Source organism: Corythoichthys intestinalis, chromosome 18 (genome assembly GCF_030265065.1).
Source record: "Corythoichthys intestinalis isolate RoL2023-P3 chromosome 18, ASM3026506v1, whole genome shotgun sequence".
NCBI lineage: Eukaryota > Metazoa > Chordata > Actinopteri > Syngnathiformes > Syngnathidae > Corythoichthys > Corythoichthys intestinalis.
In genome coordinates, this window is record NC_080412.1 from 33,595,774 (window position 1) to 33,618,081 (window position 22,308).

At 40.3% G+C, this 22,308-nt stretch overlaps 2 protein-coding genes across 3 annotated transcripts; both read right to left on the bottom strand.

Annotated features, from left to right (window-relative positions):
• LOC130906213 (thialysine N-epsilon-acetyltransferase-like) lies at nt 1-6,603 on the bottom strand. The gene is made up of 6 exons (XM_057820275.1): nt 4,759-6,603; nt 4,618-4,669; nt 3,840-3,917; nt 482-583; nt 254-294; nt 1-165 (listed from the first exon to the last, which is right to left on the bottom strand). The coding sequence occupies exons 1-6, from the start codon at nt 4,819-4,821 to the stop codon at nt 1-3; spliced, it is 501 nt and encodes a 166-aa protein (XP_057676258.1). The 5' UTR covers nt 4,822-6,603.
• A 171-nt stretch (nt 6,604-6,774) lies between these two features.
• On the bottom strand, nt 6,775-22,226 carry taf6 (TAF6 RNA polymerase II, TATA box binding protein (TBP)-associated factor). Of its 2 annotated transcripts, none has more exons than XM_057821093.1 (15): nt 22,015-22,226; nt 21,322-21,479; nt 21,129-21,215; nt 19,681-19,834; nt 19,547-19,603; nt 19,359-19,478; nt 17,954-18,075; nt 17,778-17,855; nt 17,589-17,690; nt 17,146-17,328; nt 16,912-16,986; nt 14,315-14,440; nt 14,055-14,228; nt 13,633-13,824; nt 6,775-8,051 (listed from the first exon to the last, which is right to left on the bottom strand). In XM_057821093.1, the coding sequence occupies exons 2-15, from the start codon at nt 21,475-21,477 to the stop codon at nt 7,764-7,766; spliced, it is 1,914 nt and encodes a 637-aa protein (XP_057677076.1). In that variant the 5' UTR covers nt 21,478-21,479; nt 22,015-22,226; the 3' UTR covers nt 6,775-7,763. The 2 variants fall into 2 exon arrangements, with proteins under 2 accessions (XP_057677076.1, XP_057677077.1); XM_057821094.1 differs by having other exon boundaries at nt 6,777-8,048.
• Between the last annotated feature and the right edge of the window lie 82 nt (nt 22,227-22,308).

Below are 22,308 nucleotides of genomic sequence, written 5' to 3' on the forward strand. Positions count from 1 at the left end.
TCATAAAATGACATTTTTGAGGCTTTGTGCGTCAAAACGCAGCGAGTGCCAACCATCCCTGAGCGTGATGTCCTGAGCTCCTAGACCAGAGTAAAAGGCTCGTGAACGATTATTTTGACCCAACACAGACAACTCCAACTGCACACAATGTTTTTCTTTCACCACCTGTACAAACACGACAATACATTTTGTAAATTAAAAAATTAAAACAGTAAGCTATTTTTCCAATTGATGTAGTGGGTATCATGGGTACCTTCGCAAGTGTGCTCAGCAAATTCTTTCCAATGCCAAAACCTTTCAAAGAAATCAATACAGAAAGTTGGTACAATTTGTTTGGTGTATTTAATTCTTTAAAGCAATGGTTTCCATGGCTCAGTGAGGTTAGGGGAACATTACTTCCAATGACGCAAAAATTATACAGTATATAGAAAAGGGGCAATAACTAATTGCAGCAAAAATGACAGAATAAAACATGTATTACCTCTGAATTCTGGCATCACATACAAATCCTCCAAATACACAGACCGGCCCTTCCATGTACTGTATGTGTAAAAGTAAACTGCGAGCCCAACTATTTTGAATCCTAAAGGGGCATAGAGGAAAATACAAAGAAAATTAGATGCTTCGACTTTCATTCAGTTCCAAAGAACTGTTTAACCCTCGTATTGTGTTGGGGTCAGAATTGACCCGTTTTCAAATTTTCGTATGCAAAAATCAATGGTACTTTGTATTATCTAAACTTGAAAACGCGTCAATCTTGACCCGAAAACAATATGCTGCAAAGGTTAAGGTTTAGTATTTTCGGGCCAAGTTAATTCACAGATCAAATTTAAATCACTAGCGTATACATACTCAGGTTTATGCAGGGGTGAAAGTGGCTAGAATTTCTTGCCGGAACTCCCCGACGCGAAGGTTGCCACGGAGCCAGAAATTTTATTTATTTATATTTTTTCTTTCTTTTTTGGGGGGGTGGTCGAACCTCTTACACAAGTGAAATGCAAAGAAAATTGTTTTAGCAGTTATTTCTATAACACATACGAAAACTGATTTTCAACAAAAACAGCAATAACCCCAACCTCCAGCTCCTAATTTTTATTTTCCCTCATTTCCTCACATACTAAATGCCAAATCTCAATTTTAACGACTTAAGAAAATAGGATGTATATTAAAGTTGAAGTTAATGTAAACATTTACTTTTTGGTTGTTTTTTTTTTAATAACAAAGATAAGAGCAACATACATTTAGAAAAGTAAATACAAATGACATATTATGCAAAGTGAAACTGAATATATTTTGAAGATCGCGCAAACATTTACTTTTTTAAATCATAAGAAAATAAATAAATAGCCTAACATAAATGAACAAATTTAAGTCCAAAGTGCACATTGACGGATCAGATGTTCTGAACCTCCCCATCAGAGCAAATAAAACTAAATATGACAAGTAAGCCTCCTCATGTCTTTCGTTGCTCTTAAAGATTTAATCAATTTTATGTTGCATTGCCCTTTTTTGTCGCAACAATTCAACCTTTTTTTTTCGCCGCTCCAGAAAACATGCACATTTGAACCAATCAGAGCTAACCATCTCTGCTGATCACATGTCAGTATGACAGCCAATTAAACGGATAAATGAGTCGAGGCATTTTGCTTTGTTGCGTGTATTCGCACGTTGACATGACTCATCATCGTCAGACTCAGAAAACTACAGCAGCTGGGGAAACCTCCATGCCGTTCGTGGAATAAACTAAATAATAAATATTGGTGGAAACGGATTACGCTACACAAGCACTTAATTCTGCTTGTTGTTAACACTTGTGTATATAAATCTGATGATGGTCGATTGTTTTCTTCTTAGAGATGAAATGTATGTGTGGTAGCTTAGCATTTTTTATTATTTTTTTTACATAGCGTTTTGACAGTTGTCATATTTTCGGAATCAAAGCACTGTGTACCGGAACAGCATTCTGGCCCTGAAACTTGTACCGGAACTGCGTTTCTGACCGTTCTGGCCCACTTTCACCCCTGGCTATATGCAAATTTTGGGGAAAACCTATCCTCCAAAATTATTCTAAGCAGGTCAAAGCTGCTAAGAATAATTTTGGTATACCATCGCAAGGCATCTTGGTGCCAAGAAACAGTGCATTGAGCAGTTTCATGATGTGGGGGGGGGGGGGGGGGGGGGGGTGAGTGTTTCACTGCAATCTTGTAGAATCCACAGGTACAGTGGGGCAAATAAGTCTTTAGTCAACCACCAATTGTGCAAGTTCTCCTACTTGAAAAGATTAGAGAGGCCTGTAATTGTCAACATTGGTAAACCTCAACCATGACAGACAGAATGTGGAAAAAAAACAACAGAAAATCACATTGTTTGATTTTTAGAGAATTTATTTCCAAATTAGTGGAAAATAACTATTTGGTCACCTCCAAACTAGCAAGATTTCTGGCTGTCAAAGAGGTCTAACTTCTTCTAACGAGGTCTAACGAGGCTCCACTCGTTACCTGTATTAATGGCACCTGTTTTAACTCATTATCGGTATAAAAGACACCTGTCCAAAATCTCAGTCAGTCACACTGCAAACTCCACTATGGCCACGACCAAAGAGCTGTCGAAGGACACCAGAGACAAAATGGTAAACCTGCACCAGGCTGGGAAGACTGAATCTGCAATCGGTAAAACGGTTGGTGTAAAGAAATCAACTGTGGGAGCAATTATTAGAAAATGGAAGACATACAAGACAACTGATAATCTCCCTCGATCTGGGGCTCCATGCAGGACCTCATCCCGCGGCGTCAAAATGATAACAAGAACGGTGAGCAAAAATCCCAGAACCACACGGAGGGACCTAGTGAATGACCTACAGAGAGCTGGGACCACAGTAACGAAGGCTACTATCAGTAACACAATGCGCCGCCAGGGACTCAAATCCTGCACTGCCAGACGTGTACCCCTGCTGAAGCCAGTACACGTTCAGGCCCGTCTGCAGTTCGCTAGAGAACATTTGGATGATCCAGAAGAGGACTGGGAGAATGTGTTATGGTCAGATGAAACCAAAATAGAACTTTTTGGTAGAAACACAGGTTCTCGTGTTCGGATTAGAAAAAATACTGAATTGCATCCGAAGAACACCATACCCACTGTGAAGCATGGGGGCGGAAACATCATGCTTTGGGGTTGTTTTTCTGCAAAGGGACCAGTACGACTGATCTGTGTAAAGGAAAGAATGAATGGGGCCATGTATCGAGAGATTTTGAGTGAAAATCTCCTTCCATCAGCAAGGGCATTGAAGATGGGACATGGCTGGGTCTTTCAGCATGACAATGATCCCAAACACACAGCCAGGGCAACAAAGGAGTGGCTTCGTAAAAAGCATTTCAAGGTCCTGGAGTGGCCTAGCCAGTCTCCAGATCTCAACCCCATAGAAAATCTGTGGAGGGAGTTGAAACTCCGTGTTGCCCAACGACAGCCCCAAAACATCATTGCTCTAGAGGAGATCTGCATGGAGGAATGGGCCAAAATACCAGCAACAGTGTATGAAAAGCTTGTGAAAAGTTACAGAAAACGTTTGGCCTCCGTTATTGCCAACAAAGGGTACATAACAAAGTATTGAGATGAACTTTTGGTATTGAGCAAATATTTATTTTCCACCATGATTTGCAAATACATTCTTTAAAAATCAAACAATGTGATTTCTCCCCCCCCCCCCCTATTCTGTCTCTCATGGTTGAGGTTTACTCATGTTGACAATTACAGGCCTCTCTAATATTTTCAAGTGGGACAACTTGCACAATTTGTAGTTGACTAAATACTTATTTGCCCCACTGTAATTATAAACATTTTACCTTCTTTATTCTCCTCAGGTACTTCTGCCAAAAGGGATTCAAACCAGGGTTCCTGGCTAAAGGCATCCCGCTCCAGTTCTACAATATAGTGTTGCGTAACTTGCGTTATTGCATTTATCAAGTACTGTATGTACATTGAAAACTGGACACACCAACATAATCTATTAATATACCTTTTTAGGATCACATTCATTTATGAAACAATATTTGTTATTTGGTCATGTGTGTGTTTTTTTTTAACCCAATAGGAAATATTTATTAAACAATATTATTTGGCAATGTGTTGTTGAAAATAAACTAAATAACACTCAGAGGCTACAACAGCTACAAAAACATGCTTGCCAAATGCAGACCATACACATAGACTTCAAAAAATGTTTTGTTTATCTGTTGTTGTAGACGAGAACACATTGCAAGCTTGATAATTATGGAGTAAAACCAGGTCAAAACATAAATTATCTTTAGTTACTGATTAATCACTTCATCTGCAGACAAATTTACAGTATATTTGGGTCATGTTTATTTTTTCAAATTGATTTCCAAATTTAGGTGCATTTACAATCAACGATTCAACTGAAAAGAAATAATTCAAGTAAGTATGTGCGCCGTTCTTTGATTGATTTCAATGTAAGAGAAGTTTGCTCCTGAGGATTTCTCACTGGTAGCCTTTTGTAGTGATTGTTACACCTTAATATGTGTTATTTGTATTGCCATTCTGTAAATACTAAAAATTGCAGAGTCAAGAAAAGGGATGAGGAATTCATTTTTGCAGCAATACCTTCATAAGTCACTATCATTTCATCAAGCATTTTCTCGTGGATTGCCAAATCCTAGGGGAAAACAACAGCACAGAAAAGCTGCGATAGTCATGCATTTCGTTATAGTTTTGCGTAGGCTGTACATTGACCGTTAGACTCACCTTGAGCAGTCTCCATATGTCTTTAAAGTCTGCTTTTGTTCCCGGTCGAATAGTGAAGTTCATTATAGCGGCAGTCAACTAATCCTTCTAGATCAGCTGGACTGACCTGAAATGTTTATTATATATGTTGCACAAGTAGGGCCTGCCCACCGTAACGCCTAGTGTCAATTTCAATGTACATGTTCCCTCCTACACACGTAACTGCATCATGCATGAAAATTGATTGTATTACTGTGATTGTCACGTTGTATTCTGTAGAACACTTTGGTATACACAACTGGCCAAAAGTATTGGCAACTCTGCAATTCTGTCAGATAATGCTCAATTTCCTCCAGAAAATGATTGCAACTACAAATGCTTTGGTAGTAAAATCTTAATTTATTTTGCTTGCAATAAAAAAAATTAAAAAAAAGAATGGAAAAACAAATATCATTTTACACAAAACTCCAAAAATGGGCCGGACAAAAGTATTGGCACCCTTTGAAAAATCATGTGATGCTTCTCTAATTTGTGTAATTAGCAGCACCTGTTACTTACCTGTGGCACATAACAGGTGGTGGCAATGACTAAATCACACTTGCAGCCAGTTGAAATGGATTAAAGTTGATTCAACCTCTGTCCTGTGTCCTTGTGTGTACCACATTGAGCATGGCGAAAAGAAAGAAGACCAAAGAACTGTCTGACGACTTGCGAAGCAAAATTGTGAGGAAGCACGGGCAATCTCAAGGCTACAAGTCCATCTCCAAAGACCTGAATGTTCCTGTGTCTACCGTGCGCAGTGTCATCAATAAGTGTAAAGCCCATGGCACTGTAACCAACCTCCATGGATGTGGGCAAAAAATTGAGGAGAGATTTCAATGAAAGATTGTGCGGATGGTGGATAAAGAACCCCTACTAACATCCAAACAAACTCAAGCTGTCCTACAGTCTGAGAGTACAACAGCGTCAACTATTCTATTCTATTCTATTCTATTCTAAATAGCCAGGTTGGAGTTTGCCAAAACTTACCTGAGAAAACCAAAAACATTTTGGAAGAATGTTCTCTTGTCAGATGAGACAAAAGTAGAGCTTTTTGGGAAAAGCTATCAACATTGAGTTTACAGGAAAAAAACGAGGCCTTCAAAGAAAAGAACACTGTCTCCAGTCAAACATGGCGGAGGTTCCCTGATGTTTTGGGGTTGCTTTGCTACTTCTGGCACTGGACTGCTTGACCGTGTGCATGGCATTATGAAGTGTGAAGACTACCAACAAATTTTGCAGCATAATGTAAGGCCTAGTGTGAGAAAGCTGGGTCTCCCTCAGAGGTCATAGGTCTTTCAGCAGGACAATGACCCAAAACACACTTCAATAAGCACTAGAAAATGGTTTGACACCTGTGGAGAGATTTGAAAATGGCAGTTAGGAAAAGGCACCTTTCAAATCGGGTGATGGCTCAGTGGTAGTGTAGTCGTTCCCCAACCCAGAGGTTGTGAGTTCGATTCTCCTCCCTGATGAACTTGTCTAAGTATCCTTAAGCAAGATACTGAACCCCACGTTGCTCCTGGTGCTGCCTCACCAGTTGGTAGATGAGTAGACAGTGTATGGCGCTTTGAGGGCCTTAAAGGGTAGAAAGGCGATATACAAGTGTAACACCATTTGCCAAATCTCAGAGACCTGGAGCAGTTGGCCAAAGAAGAATGGTCTAAAATTCCAGCAGAGCATTGTAAGAAACTCACTGATGAATACCGGAAGCAGTTGTTCGCAGTAATTTTTTCTAAAGGTTGTGCTACCAAGTATTAGGCTGAGGGTGCCATTACTTTTGTCCGACACATTTTTGGAGTTTTGCGTAAAACTATAATGATTTAAAAAAAAAATTCATTCTCTTTTGTGTTTTTTCATTGCAAACAAAATAAATGAAGATATTACTACCAAAATTGCAATCATTTCCTGGGAGAAATTAAGCATTATCTGACTGAATTGCAGGGGTGCCAATACTTTTGGCCAGCAGTGGAGCTGCGGTAGTTTTTTTTTTTTCCCCGGCGAAGAGCTGACAATTATATCTGATTTGTGTTGTGCTTCGTGCCCTGTGACATATGAACTTGGATTCTGAACTTAATGTCATTTCAGAAGTAACACAAAGCAAATGAGGACAGAAGAAAGAAGTTCAATACAGTACAGTCACAAGGGGTGTGACAATATATTAAACAGCTGATATATCCCAATAATTTGTAACCCAAAAGGTTATCGATATGCTCCCACCTAGAGTTTATGTATCGTTTTAAAAAAGTGTCAACATAAAAAAAAAAAAAAAAAAAAAAAGCATTAGAATAGTGTCTATGTTAGCTCACAGGCTGCCATTGACGGTGCTAGACATACAGTTCATTTTGACTGGATTGGATGTCAAGGGCCCTGAATCCAGAGCATTCTCAGCCAGTCTTTTAGGAATTTACAGGTCACTTCCTGTTCATTCGGGCATTACCAGGTGAGTTTCTGAATTTGAGTCACTTCATATTCATTGGGGGACATTCTCAAGTCACTTTCCTTTCAGAAACCCCAAATCAACAGAAAGTGAACTGTAAATGCCCCAAAATCAACAAGAAGTGAACAAAAATCGACAACAAGTGACCTGAAATGCCCCCCAAATTAAACTCATTGGATGCCCTTGAGCGGGATGGCAGCGGATGAATTCGTTCATCCGCTGCCACCCTCCCAGTTCAAATGCATTGGATGTCTACTAGAGATAAACTCATTCCAATTCGCAACATAAGAGCCATAGCTACAATTTTGGATGGCAATAAATTACAACAAGTGAGTATACAAATACAAAGTGAAATTTATTTTGGGGTAAAAAAAAAAAAAAAAAGCGTGATATCAATTTGAATGAAGGATGAAACACTGAGATTGCCTCTTTGTTGTGCATTCCCTTATTTACAATTAAGATCAAACAACTGCTCCTATATCGTTTCATTTTCAGTTCAGCACAAGAAAAATTGTCCTTGTATGCATGTTAACTCTTATGAAACGTGTCAGTGTGGTGACTGTGTGCTTGCACCAGGAGACTCTGACCGGTCAGTCCTCATTGCTGGTTCTACTGTTGTTGAGATGGGGGTTGGGATTACAGAGCTTTTATTTTCCATGGAAGATGTGGACGAAGGCAGTGATACCACGATGTACTTCTGCATAGGTCGAGAACCGGGGAGTGTAGGGCCACTTCCTGATTCTAGTTTTACCATTGGCTGCAAGGTTGAAGTAGCGCTGGGTACGGTGCTTGTAACCGTTGAGGCAGACTGAGAAGAGTTAATGGTGATTACCTGCTGAGAGAAAAGAAGGGATGCAAATTATATTTGCTTGATACAATTACACACATATTTGTGGTTTTGGAAATTCAACTATGCATTTTTTTCCCCGCTGAACCAACCAAAAAGATCTATTTATCTCAAAAGCTCCCGTTCTTAAATGTACTAATTGTGTTTAAAAGTTAAAAAAAAGTAGTACATCAGCCATTTCGATTTAATCAATCTTGAGTGGAAGGTGAGTGGAGGAGGAACTAAATTTAACTAAATTAAGACGACGCTCGCCATGCTAAATGCTAACATGACTATGCTAATGCTACAAGTTACTTTTAGTGTGTGATGATCACTCAGCACAGACCTTCAAAGTCTAAAGCAACATGGCTGTAGAAGCCATATTCACTGTCAAAATTCAGTGCATCAATGTGTTTATTTTGAAACTGTGTTATTGTTTTTGCCACCAGGGGGCACCACCAACGTCATTAGGTATTTTACTATAAAGGTGCGCCTAGAGAGCCACTGTTAATTAGTGCACCTGGTGGACACACGGTTTTTACCATAGCACGCCGTAACATGAGCTACATGGAAAGTGGACAGTTTGCTGAATAAATCAACCAAACCAAAACCATCCATGTGAGCAGGTCATTGCCGGTAGCCTATGCCAGGGGCGGACTGGTAATCTGTCGCTTCTGGAGGATCACAGAACGGCCGGTGCTCTGGACGGCCGGCGGCTGCCATACACACATCACTGTTTTTATCCCCCTATCCGCCATCATTATCTATAGTTCGCACCTAATCCGACAGGTGGCAGCAATGCGCCTGGCTATTAACCGCCAATCTGATAGGAGGAGAACGAAGAAGTGGGCCATTGCAGCAAGTCACTGTGACTCTGAAAGACTTGCTGTGGCCCATGAAGGGGCACGATAGAGCGATAAGAGCTTTGGCGGACTTTCTAGTTGCCAATTCAATTCAATTCAATATTATTTGAATAGCCCTGGATCACAACAACGTTGTCTCAAAGGGCCACCGGGCTGAGATGGAATGAAGAGGGTTGCTTGTTAGGGACATGGGCAATTGTTATCCACCAGGTAGCTACAATTTAAATGAAATAAATGGCAACTAAAGAGCTAGTATTTTAGCTGTAAAACAACGTATGCACACACAGTAGCAATATTAATTTAGAAGAAAGATAACAAAATATTAATAAAATGAATGGTTTTACTTTAGAGTTTAGGTAGTTAAATTGATATGATATATATTTTTAATCATTTACAGTGCCTTGCAAAAGTATCCGGCCCCCTTGAACCTTGCAACCTTTCGCCACATTTCAGGCTTCAAACATAAAGATATAAAATTTTAATTTTTTGTCAAGAATCAACAACAAGTGGGACACAATCGTGAAGTGGAACAAAATTTATTGGATAATTTAAACTTTTTTAACTAATAAAAAACTGAAAAGTGGGGCGTGCAATATTATTTGGCCCCCTTGCGTTAATACTTTGTAGCGCCACCTTTTGCTCCAATTACAGCTGCAAGTCGCTTGGGGTATGTTTCTATCAGTTTTGCACATCGAGAGACTGACATTCTTGCCCATTCTTCCTTGCAAAACAGCTCGAGCTCAGTGAGGTTGGATGGAGAGTGTTTGTGAACAGCAGTCTTCAGCTCTTTCCACAGATTCTCGATTGGATTCAGGTCTGGACTTTGACTTGGCCATTCTAACACCTGGATACGTTTATTTTTGAACCATTCCATTGTAGATTTGGCTTTATGTTTTGGATCATTGTCCTGTTGGAAGATAAATATCCGTCCCAGTCTCAGGTCTTGTGCAGATACCAACAGGTTTTCTTCCAGAATGTTCCTGTATTTGGCTGCATCCATCTTCCCGTCAATTTTAACCATCTTCCCTGTCCCTGCTGAAGAAAAGCAGGCCCAAACCATGATGCTGCCACCACCATGTTTGACAGTGGGGATGGTGTGTTCAGGGTGATGAGCTGTGTTGCTTTTACGCCAAACATATCGTTTTGCATTGTGGCCAAAAAGTTCAATTTTGGTTTCATCTGACCAGAGCACCTTCTTCCACATGTTTGGTGTGTCTCCCAGGTGGCTTGTGGCAAACTTTAAACAAGACTTTTTATGGATATCTTTGAGAAATGGCTTTCTTCTTGCCACTCTTCCATAAAGGCCAGATTTGTGCAAGGTACGACTGATTGTTGTCCTATGAACAGACTCTCCCACCTCAGCTGTAGATCTCTGCAGTTCATCCAGAGTGATCATGGGCCTCTTGGCTGCATCTCTGATCAGTTTTCTCCTTGTTTGAGAAGAAAGTTTGGAAGGACGGCCGGGTCTTGGTAGATTTGCAGTGGTCTGATGCTCCTTCCATTTCAATATGATGGCTTGCACAGTGCTCCTTGAGATGTTTATAGCTTGGGAAATCTTTTTGTATCCAAATCCGGCTTTAAACTTCTCCACAACAGTATCTCGGACCTGCCTGGTGTGTTCCTTGGTTTCCATAATGCTCTCTGCACTTTAAACAGAACCCTGAGACTATCACAGAGCAGGTGCATTTATACGGAGACTTGATTACACACAGGTGGATTCTATTTATCATCATCGGTCATTTAGGACAACATTGGATCATTCAGAGATCCTCACTGAACTTCTAGAGTGAGTTTGCTGCACTGAAAGTAAAGGGGCCGAATAATATTGCACGCCCCACTTTTCAGTTTTTCATTTGTTAAAAAAGTTTAAATTATCCAATAAATGTTGTTCCACTTCACGATTGTGTCCCACTTGTTGTTGATTCTTGACAAAAAAATTAAATTTCATATCTTTATGTTTGAAGCCTGAAATGTGGCGAAAGGTCGCAAGATTCAAGGGGGCCGAATACTTTTGCAAGGCACTGTATATATCATTTTGTTTTCTGGTTAATACTTTCCAATGAAGGTTATGTATACAGGATTTGTCTTGAAATGTTCATTATATTTTCATTTAAATTTAATATTTGTGTGGGAAGATTAATTATGGCATAAACAATGAAGTCATTTTATAGACACAGGGGATAGGTGTTATTATAATCAATTGGATACATAAAACTTCCTTTAAAAAATAAATTCTTTCATTTTTTTACAGGTTGATCATAGAGCTAGGGCAGAAGATGAATCCAACTCCAGTTCAGCCTTGCAGTACTTTGAGCTCCCCAAGTCAGGCAGTCACGGTCTAGAAACATTTTCTTCATTTTTCTCTCAAAGTGCACGAAATTGATGCATTTTACAATAAAACATTTTTAAAAAATTCTCCCTGGGGGCATGCCCCCGAACTCCCCTAAAGGGTCTGTGTTTCCCTTCGTACAGAGATTCTTTTGGGCTGGGCTGAGTCAAAGTCCAGGGCTGCTTTTTAGTCACAGTCCGCCCCTGGCCTATGCGTACATTCAGGTTCCGAAGGTGGACTCAGTATTGGCGTGATTTTGAGTTTGCTAAAATGCCAATACAATGGCATATTCTCTCTCGCCAAGATAAGAAAACAAATCTTACCATGTGTTTTCAAAACAAGCAAGTATGATGGATCTTGGAGAGGACACCAGTGACTAAGGCTAGGTTCATACCGGAGGTCTTAATGCATGAATCAGATTTTTTTTCCAGTCGGGGGTGCAAAAGCGTTGGCTGGGCCACGGGTAGCCGTGGCTGAGCAGAGGTAGCGTTATGCAAGTACTGTTTTACATTGAACACATGAAACAGTGTTCGCTTTGGTCTCCACACTTTTGACATTTTCTTTTTCTTGGTGCCTTTCTCTTCGCTTTCGTCGGCTTTGTCATCGTTAACTCTATATTCATGCGTGGTTGAACTCAAATGTTTCTGCCGCCTCTTTTTTCTGTACGTGTGACGTCAGCGCGTTGAGCCGCATTAAAGTAGTCTGGGCAATACGTCATGTTTAGAGCTGGCAAAATTAACTGATTCATCAAGGCGGAGAAAATTCTTCGATCAATTTTTAAAATCGTGTTAGTCGAATTAGTCAAGTAATCGTTTATGCTCTAAACCAGGGGTCGGGAACCTTTTTGGCTGAGAGAGCCATAAACACCACATTTTTAAAAATGTAATTCCGTGAGAGCCATACAATATGTTTAAAACTAAAAATACAAGTAATGTGTGCATTTTATGTAATTTCAACATTTTTAAAGTACAATAAGTCTCCGAATTCTTTATAATAACACTGTTATGCTGTTGGTAATCAAAGATGAGTATTTCTCACCATTAATGCGACTTCTGGTGCTGAATGGTGTTGCTGATGGCTTTGTAGTCTGGTTGATACTTGATGAGGTTAAGCGTCATGCAGGCATTGAGAAACTTAGGATACGTCTCTTTTCATGTTCACGAAGAAACGACACAAATCCTATGTTTTTTCCAACCATACACGGAGCACAAGTTTGTCCATTGGTAGATTTTTTTTCTTTAGCGAACTCAACGAAGGACTTGAATAAATCTTTCCCTCTTGTTGTCCCTTGCATAGCCAAAACTGCCAGACTTTCCTCCCGTAGTGTGTAAACGACAACATACCTTGCGATCACGCTGAACTGTGATAAATTGCTTACGTCCGTTGACTCATCCAAAGCGAGTGAAAAAAATGGAGCTGAATTTATGTCCTTCATGCATTGCCTCAATTTGATTTGACATCATGATGGTACGTTCGTGAACAGTTCTTGCTGACAGGGGCATGTCTTCTATCCGTTTAATAATCTTGTCTTTATCTGAAAAGTCGTCAAAAAGTTTGGCAACATCAAGCATGAATGCTTTGGCGTACTACCCATCGGTGAATGGCTTCCCGTTCCTCACAATTGCTAAAGCGCCAGCAAAGCTAGCCGAATTCCAGTCACCTTGTTTGGTCCAAACACGGAGTTGCTACTGACTAGCTTGCACTCTTGTAAGAAGCTCTTGACATGCTTTCTTCCTTTTGTCCCCCGCCGGATAATTACATACTTTAGACACCGTAGAACCTGCTCTCTCCGCAAAGGCAAATTCCTCTGTCCATTCCTGCTGAAAAGTACGATACTCCTCGTCTTTTTTTCTTTTTGCCATCATCTCAAAAGGGTTTCTTAAATTAGCTGGGAAAACGAAACTAAAACCGTGGGAAAATTACTACGCACATGCGCACATCGGCCGCAGTTTTTGACAGCAAAATACGGCGACCCCACTTAATCAGTGTCTGCCTCATCTGCGTTGCCAATGCGATTGATGGACAGATAAATAGATAGACGCAACGACATGTATGTTTGCCACTTTCCCACTAAAATAACTGCGAACGGGCTTTCTAGTCGCCGGGGATCGTCGCCGTTTTGAGCAATGCGCCAAAGGAGTATAATGAAGCTTTTAAAAAAAAAATTATAATTAGATTTGTCTGCGAGCCAGATGCAGTTGTCAAAAGAGCCAGATATGGCTCGCGAGCCATTGGTTCCCGACCCCTGCTCTAAATGATAGTAACCTATATTGTGATCATAATTTGTGTGTTATATATAGGATAATTTAGGCAATTCTTAACATTGTCTTTTATGAGTGGGTTCAATTACTGTTTATTCTGCTCAGGTAATGATGATTGCTGCAAAACTAAAACGTACCTGCTGTGTTGAAGCGGCTCCTGCACTGGTTCCCATAACAATATATTTAGTGGCAGGGGGCGATGGCTGTGAAGGGGTCCCTGGTCTTGGGGACATCAGGGTGAGGGAACTTGGAACCTTAATGATGCTTGGAGTGCGAGGCCCTGTCGATCCACTGAGTCCACTTTGTGAAACAGAGAGGGTCGGACGAGGCTGCAAGACAAACATTCACTGATTTCGGGGTTTGGGAAATATCCCAATATGTCTGCAATTTTATATTGATTCAGCAAATTCCTAACCACTTGACTCATGCTAGCACCTACCTACTACTAGAAACTCAATTTCTAACTCATAAAAAAAAAAAAAAAAAAAAAAAAAAAAAACGTCAAGTGAGAGTTCCGATTTGTAAGTCAGGTCACTTATAACTTGAGTGTCAGTGTTACCTGTGTGATTGTTAATGTGGTTCTGTTGACTTGCTGGGCTTGCATTGCAGCTTGGGTCCGAGCCTTCGTTACATGAGAACACAACATAGGTGCGAGGTAACCATAGTCCATCCGATATTGTTCCACGCTGTCAGGTGGAGGTCGAATCTTGGCAATGACACTGGCACAATGTTTCTTTGGAAGGCAAAGACATTTGAATTTTTTACAGGAAAAATAGAAATGAAGCAGAAACCTAACTCAAACGGAAGCTCAATTATTACCAATAGGAGGCTTTGAACATGGTCTGCTCCAATCTTATCAATATTGGAGATTACTGGTCCTTCCATCACTGCTTTGATGCGAGCACCCTCTACAGCAAGCCGAGGAAGGATCAACGTCTTTATTACCTGCAAAGGTAGAATGTTAGCGCTGATGATGCACAAAAACTGTTTAAAAGGAACCTTGGACTTCAAGACTTGTAGGCTCTAATAAGCCACAATTGTTCTCTTTTACAAAAATATGTTATAAGAAACATATTACTAGTATATCCATTGATTTAAAAATCCATAATATTTAGTACATCTTTTGACCCAGGGAGGGCGCCATGTTTTACGGGGGCAATGCACGCTGGGGGTAATGATGTGGTTGGACTGGACTGGGAGAATAGCTGTGCTAGCTAGCAAGTGAAGCTAGTATGACGACTGGCATGATATTGTCACATTCTGCTGCTGGTCAGATTGTTTTGTTACACAACTCTGGGATGACATCCCAACGTTGTAACTGCATCCAATTCCAGTTCACTAGAAGTGTCTTTAAAGGGTATTACAACACCTGGGGAAATGCAAATATTCCATCATTTATCCATAAATGCGTGCCTTTTGGATTCATATCATGTCACTTCGTGTAATTACACACATCGCAACACCAAGAAAATGATAGAAATTTGGATCGATTGTCAAGCTAAAACAACCGGCGCCCGAGGTCCCGGAAATCTACCATATTGTGTGCGTGACGTCACAACAGGAAACAACCGGCTCAGTGCTTAGTACTGAATGGCGGCGATGATGGCGGACAATTTTGTTTCTAGTTGCAGCGACGAATCCGACGTAACGAACGTTCTTCAAATGGTGACGAGGAGAGTTATGAACCTTTCTTTGGTGTTTTGGGTTATCAATTTGAGCCCAAACGAAAGCCAATGCAGCCTAATGAAAGGATCATTGAGGGGAGCAATCACACTGTTGAAACACCGGCAACAGATCGTGTGGGAAAAACCGAATGGTTTGTTTTGCATTTCTTTTTGTGAAGCTGATACACCGTGACCGCAAAATAAAGTAATGTATAGAATAAATATTTATTGTGCTATCATAGGTTTTCGCTCTGCCAACAGACACAAATATGAATGGGATTAGAGGATTTATTCTATATATTTTACGAGCGATAATTTATACATGTGTCCAGTCCTATATCCAATGCGTGATATGTTTTTTATTATAAAAGAGTACTCACTCTGGCCATTTCGAGTTTGGCTGCTCCGCTCCTTTGATTAGCCTGGGGTGGTGGGGTGGTCTCATCAGAGCCAGTCATCGTCCTCTTTCTTGATATCTCACGAAAAAGGACGCGCGTGTATGGTGGGCACCACATCTGCTTTCAGCAGGCATTTCTTAGCAAAACCTGATTTCATTTGTCCAAAGTTCGAATAGCTTTCAGGTGTAAAATGCACACCACACAAAACTGTGCCGGAGGCTGGGTCTGCAAAATTAGCCCTCTTAGCACGGACGAACTTTACTAATTGTCTGCGTAGTCCAGCTCTTTTTCTCGCGTTTGGCAACTAATGGGTACTACATTGCGACAAATGGCTATTTGTACACCACATACCTGTAGCATGACAGGTTTGAACCATTTTAGCGATTTTTTGATAAAACACGAACGCAACTCTCTCGTCGATAAACAACGATGGCACCTGCCTCGACCTTTTGTTTCCTTATTGTGACATCTCTGCCCCATTCGGCTGTTTCTGGAATACTTTCGGAAATGTTCGTAATTTTCGATCTATTTTCGATAATTGCTCATAATTGTGATTTATTTTTTTGCTAACTTTATTCATATGTGTTATCTTGCCACATAACGGTTCTATTGATATCTCACAGCCCCTTAGTATTATAATACCCTTTAAACCGATCCTAGGCGGCTTGCTGAGATATTGACTTGCTGCCATTTGACAGTTTGTATATCCCTTCGTTGCTAGTTGCATCGCCTTGTTTTTTTTTAAATTTGTCTGCCTCCCAACACGGTTTTCTCTCGTTTTTTTTTTTATTTTTATCCCAACCTACAGTCACTGACGCTTTTTGTGTCTCTCTTTTCGCGATCGCGTGTTTGTTGTGTGTTCAATAAACACGTTTACGCAATCCCTTTGTTATTGTTGTCTGTTTGCTGTCTGAAGTGAGCCGTGTTTTTCTAATTACGTGCTCAAGCCAGATGCACTTTGTTTTCAGTCGCATTTCCCTTTCAGGTTTTACAGCACAGACAGACAACGCATGTGGGTTGTGATTGCTTCGTAAGAAAAATCTCATCTGCTCATCATTTTTCCGCTGTTCCAAATTGGAAGGGCAGAACCGAAGATATGTTTATGTAACTAAAGTGACACTGTGGCGCCCCGATAGCGCCACCTAGTGACGTCACCACCCAGAGTGCATTGCGTCGTTAAAGACAGTGGCGACCTACAATATTATTCAAATCTAATTTTATACATTTTATTAAAACGAAAACTTTAAAGGGGTTTTATATTTTTTTTTAAACTCACGCTAACATTTAACTTTTGGGAATTACATGTCTTTCTATCCATGGTACCTTTAACAACACCAAACAGCCCAAAACTTACATCAGGCCCAAGCTCAGAGAGCCCGGCGATGCAGCCATACCGCGTCGTCCACTGGGTTTTGTCATCCAACCAACTCTAAAAAAAGCAAGTTCAAAGAATGGATCACCACATTTAAGAAAAAACAAGCCCCTTCAAAGAAGGCATCTCCACATTTAAGAAAAAACAAGCACATAATTTTTTTTTTTTTTTTTTAAACTTGCAGTTTAAAATGATAGTGGTGAAAACAAAAGTCACCTTAGTAAAAGTCTTGGTGATGCGAGACTGGATGTTGTTGGTTGTGGTGCTAAAGGTTTTACAACTCTGGGCCATAAGACGAGCAGCAAAGTCCCTTAAAGCCCAGTGGTTGTCAACATCTGGTCTTAAACACAGCTGCTTGCTCACGATACATGTCACCACAGCCGGGATGAGCTCATGCAGCTACAAGGAAGAAAACGGTAGAAAGATGTCGATTAAACAGTAAAAAGCAACCACATCTATACTAAATGTCTTAAAGGAGACCAGTCAAATGAGGACATTCTAATGAGGACATTCTGTGTCTTTTCTAACACAAATTCTCTTGCAAAACACTAAAACATAACAAAAGTTTATTTATATATATATATAAAAATAATAATAATAACAATAATGGGGAGAACAAAAAGGCACGATCAACCACTTGTAAATCTACTCTCACTCACATATTTTTCCAGGTATAAAGTGGGGTTGTCCATCAGTGCTTTGACCATCCGCATGAGGTAAATCAGGAGAGCCAAGTTATTTTGCACGACATTAACACGAACCTGTCACAAGAAAATAAAGACAGCAGATTATTACATCATAGTACCGACCTATGTTTTAAAAGTTTTGTGTTTTAAAAAGATGCTCACTCCTTCGGAAATAAAGGTGCTGAATCTTGGAAGCATTTGATACAGTCCTGGGTCTGTGGCAATACTTTGCAAGGCTTCCTGAATTCCAAAACAAACCACAAAACAGTAAATTGAATGAGAGTGTATATGATCAATATACATTTGGTCAATTTCAAGATGAATAGTATTGCACACACAGCTCTCTTAGCTTCACAGGATCCGACGCATGCTTCAGTGATCTCCTTGTAGTAGAGTTGCTGTTCCACTGACAGCTCATGGGTGCTGCGTGGTTTTAACCTTATGGGACCCTTTTCTTTTCCTAAAAAAAAAAAAAAAGATGTTTGGAGGATTAATTTAAAAAATAATTCAGGGTTTCCCCTGCATAAAAAAAGATTGTGGCGCACCGCCACACCAAAATAAATGCCGCCACGCCTTGCAAATGAAATGATTTCTTTTAAGGCCGTTTCAAACTAGCGGCAGCCTAGTGTGATTGTTTCAGCGGCAACCTATTCATTGCGTATTGTAATGTCCGTAACTTTGTGCGGCCCCCTTAAGAGACGATCGGACTAGGGAGCTGTGACTTAGGGGAAACGAGTACGAAGAATGGGAGAACGGGTGAGATAGCGAGCGATAGCAGTTGCATGTTGCGGCGGCCCGCTGTTACTTTGTTATTGTTTTTATTTATCAATTTTGCCACAATAAAGTGGGTAAGCCAATTCCGACTCCTCTCCTTATCCCCCCCAAACAGGCGCATTACAGTATTTTGGATTGGACTTTTGGGCGACAGTAAGCGGTGGACGGCCGCCTTGGATGGAACGGCAAGTTTGAATGAATTTGCGCCGAGAGGCGGGGCCCAAAATAGAGCCTTGTTCTAATTTCAGCGCGCTGCCGCGCACATCAACAAGGCATCGAATAGCAGAGGGGCAGGCGTACTTATATCTATGCAATAAGGCTGTTATACCAGATGGATATACGCAATCACGCTGATCACATTGATAAATGCGCTTTTTCCCCCCCAAGTTTCGCGAGATCTGGGACACTCGAAAAATGACTGTCATACCTGTCCTTGCTAAGCTAAATGGTACCTCGATGTGCGTTTGTGTGGAAATGTAGTTCACGAACAACAACAAAAAACTATTCACCTTCCTACGAAAACTAGTAAAACTCTTTACAAGGCCATTAGAATTTCCCCCTACTCCTTGAAATTGGTCTGATAACAGAAGGATTGTTGTGGTAATGTAGTAAGCATTGGGGCCAAATAAAAGGAAAAAGAAGGACTATGGGATGTAAATTGTATTATTGCTACGTGAAAAAAAAGTCATATTACTACGTAGGATAATTTAGCTATAATCAGCTACGCATTTTATGTACATGTACCGTAGCCGAGAGCTACGACATTAGCCTGGCTAATGATATATTTCAAATAGATCTCTGATATGGTTTTTCTCGGGAAAAAAATGTGGGAAAAAAATTCTCATTTGTCATGATATGATGCAATTTTGCCGTGGCACGACATGGTGAGGCTGTCTGACTCTGATGCAGCCCACCACCAAAGCTAAAAAAAATCCTCGGGGAAACCCTGTAATTCCGAGGAAAAAATACCTTTGCCATCAGCAGCTGTTGCCCCTTGATTTTTGCCTTGAATGGTACTGTCCTCCTCTTGACCAGGTTTGACAACTTTGAGAGGCTCAGTGGATTCAGCTTTTTGTTGTTCTTTTGGTGCTACAAAGCAGTGCATAATAATTTAGTCATTGCATTTTCTAATAGCATTGTGTTTAAGACAGTGTTACCTGGTGGTGGATTTTCCGGAATAGAAGGTTGAATGCCCTCAATACTTAACCAGTGGGCTGAAAGACAAAAAACATGTAAAGACTGAGTAAAATACAGTGCTTGAGAAGACACTTGGTAAAAAATGCATGTATACCTTTAAGGGAGACATCCAGGGGAACTCTAGGGAGTGGAGTGTTTATAATATCACTAAGGTCCACTTCCTTCTCCTCATAGAAATGAAGTTCTCTTCCACCACCACTTGCGAAACGAAAAGGGATAAACTCTTGAGACTGGAATCCATACAGGGGCTGCAAAAAGCAAAATCCACTTAAAATCCATATTCAACACAATAACTAACGAAGGTTACAACGCCTCCTCCAAACAAATCAATTAGTGGGTTTATATAAAGCAGGGGTCGGGAACCTTTTTGGCTGAGAGAGCCATGAACACCACATATTTTTAAATGTAATTCTGTGAGAGCCATACAAAATGTTTAAAAGTAAGCGTACAAGTAATGTGTGCATTTTGTTTAATTTCAACACTTTTAAAGGACAATAAGTCTCTAAATTCTTTAAAATAACATAGTTATGCTTTTGCTAATCAATAATGAGTATTTCTCCCCATTTATGTGACTTGTGGTGCTGCATGGTTTCGCTGATGGCTTTGTAGTCTGGTTGATACTTCATGCATGCTTCATCCAGGCGTTGAGAAACTTGCACGGAGCACCATCAGTGCACACCGAAACAAGTTTATCAATCACTAGATTTTTATCTTTACCCAACTCAGTGAAGGACTTGAATTAATCCTCCCCTCTTGTTGTCCCTCTCATAGTCAAAACCTTGCAATCACGCTGAACTGCGATAAATAGCTTACGTCTGTTGACTCATCCAAAGCGAGAGAAAAAACGGTGCCACATTTATATCCTGCTGAAAAGTACGATACACCTTATCAATTTTTCTTTTATGCCATGTTCTCAAAAGGGTTTCTAAAATCAGATGACAATACGGAAAACGAAACTGAAAACAATTCCTGATCTCACGCACACATCGGCCGCTTTTTTCGACAGCCAAATAGGGCAACCCCACTTGAACAGTGTCTCTGCCTCATCTGCGTTGGCTATCCGACAGACAGACAGACAGACAGACAGACAGACAGAAAAACAGAACGACATGTATGTTTACCAATTTCCCAATAAAATTACTGCGAACCGGCTTTCTATTCGCCGGTTGTAATATATGGACTACGTGTCCCATGATCACCCTGGCCTCACGAGCCAATGGCATGGGACTTGAGGGGAATCTAACGTAGCACATCTAGGTTGCTATTCGATGATATCTAGTGTGAAGCGCGGGAGTGTTGTAGGAGCATTAAAAAAAGTTAACATACACCACAAAAGTAACATCTGCTCATTACTGCACAACACCAGCATATGACCTGTGACCGTCGTCGTTTTGCGCAATGCGCAAAAGAATATAACAAAACTTTTTTTTTTCAATAATTAAAGAATTGTCTGCAAGCCAGATGAAGCTGTCAAAAGAGCCAGAACTGGCTCGTGAGCCATAGGTTCCCGACCCCGGATATAGAGACATGTTCTTTACTTACCTCAACATTTTTAAGTTTGAGGGCATTATCAATGTCATTGGTTGTTAGTTTACGTCTCTTTCCGTGATGCATAAACTTAAGAGCGTCCTTAAAAACAAAAAACAAGCACGACATGAGCAAGCAAAAAATGTTATGCTTATGAATAGTGAACAAACATTATTTTGGCCTGTTTTCTCAAATCTTTTTGGTATACCTGTGTAATTTCTTTAATTCTGTAACTGACTTCTTCACTTAGGGCTGTGCAGCTGTCCTCTTGTAATTGGCCCACTCCCACGGACTCTGCCATCGCCTTCATGGACTCTGTAGGGAGGACTACCGAGCACTGTTTCTGACGCCTTTCCTCCGCCATCACTAACAAAACGCAAATGATTGTAAATAAAATGTATTCCATGTACATTATAATTGTGATTAAGGGTAAAATGCATCATGCAAGCTTGAGAGCGAATGAGGTTGAAAAATAATGTCATGTGAGTTAAGGAAATGAAACAAATACAAGTGAGAAAATTCTCAATAATTTATGTATTCATCAGTATAAAGATAACGGTTTTGGTTAATTGAAGGTTTTGTATTCAGATAGTAATGCTAAAAGTTTTATTTTTTTAATATAGCGAATAATAACAAATGGGAGTGGATGGGGTGTCATTAAAAGTGACTGAACGTTGTGTCAAATCAAAAGGCGCGTAAATCGCTCAAACGGACAAAACTAACAATAAAACAAAGGTATATCATTACCGCAAATCTCAAACAGCCCAACTCAAAAACCTAAATTAATATACATCACACGTTCGTATATTGTTTATTATGAAGCTGTAACGGGGTAAGTATGCAGTTGTGTGTTAGCCCGGAAGCTAGGTCTCTTAGCTTTAGTAGACATTTTTCAATTTACCTGCGCAAAGCGTTCTCCTTTCTGGGGGTACGCGGTAATGTATGAGGAAAAGTGCACTCACTGGGCGTATATACAACAAGATATATATCGCAAGGCTAACCGCTCACAGTAACACTCCATACTTAATAATAGTAATTTTTAAAAAACTACACAGACTGTAGGCAGCAACAGGGACCTCCATTCATGATGGAACGCTTGTGTTCCGACACCATTTTGAGGGAACTTCCGGTTTTGGTATCGCGAGACTACACTTGCATAAACGCGTGAAATTGTGATATTCAAAAAAGTAATATA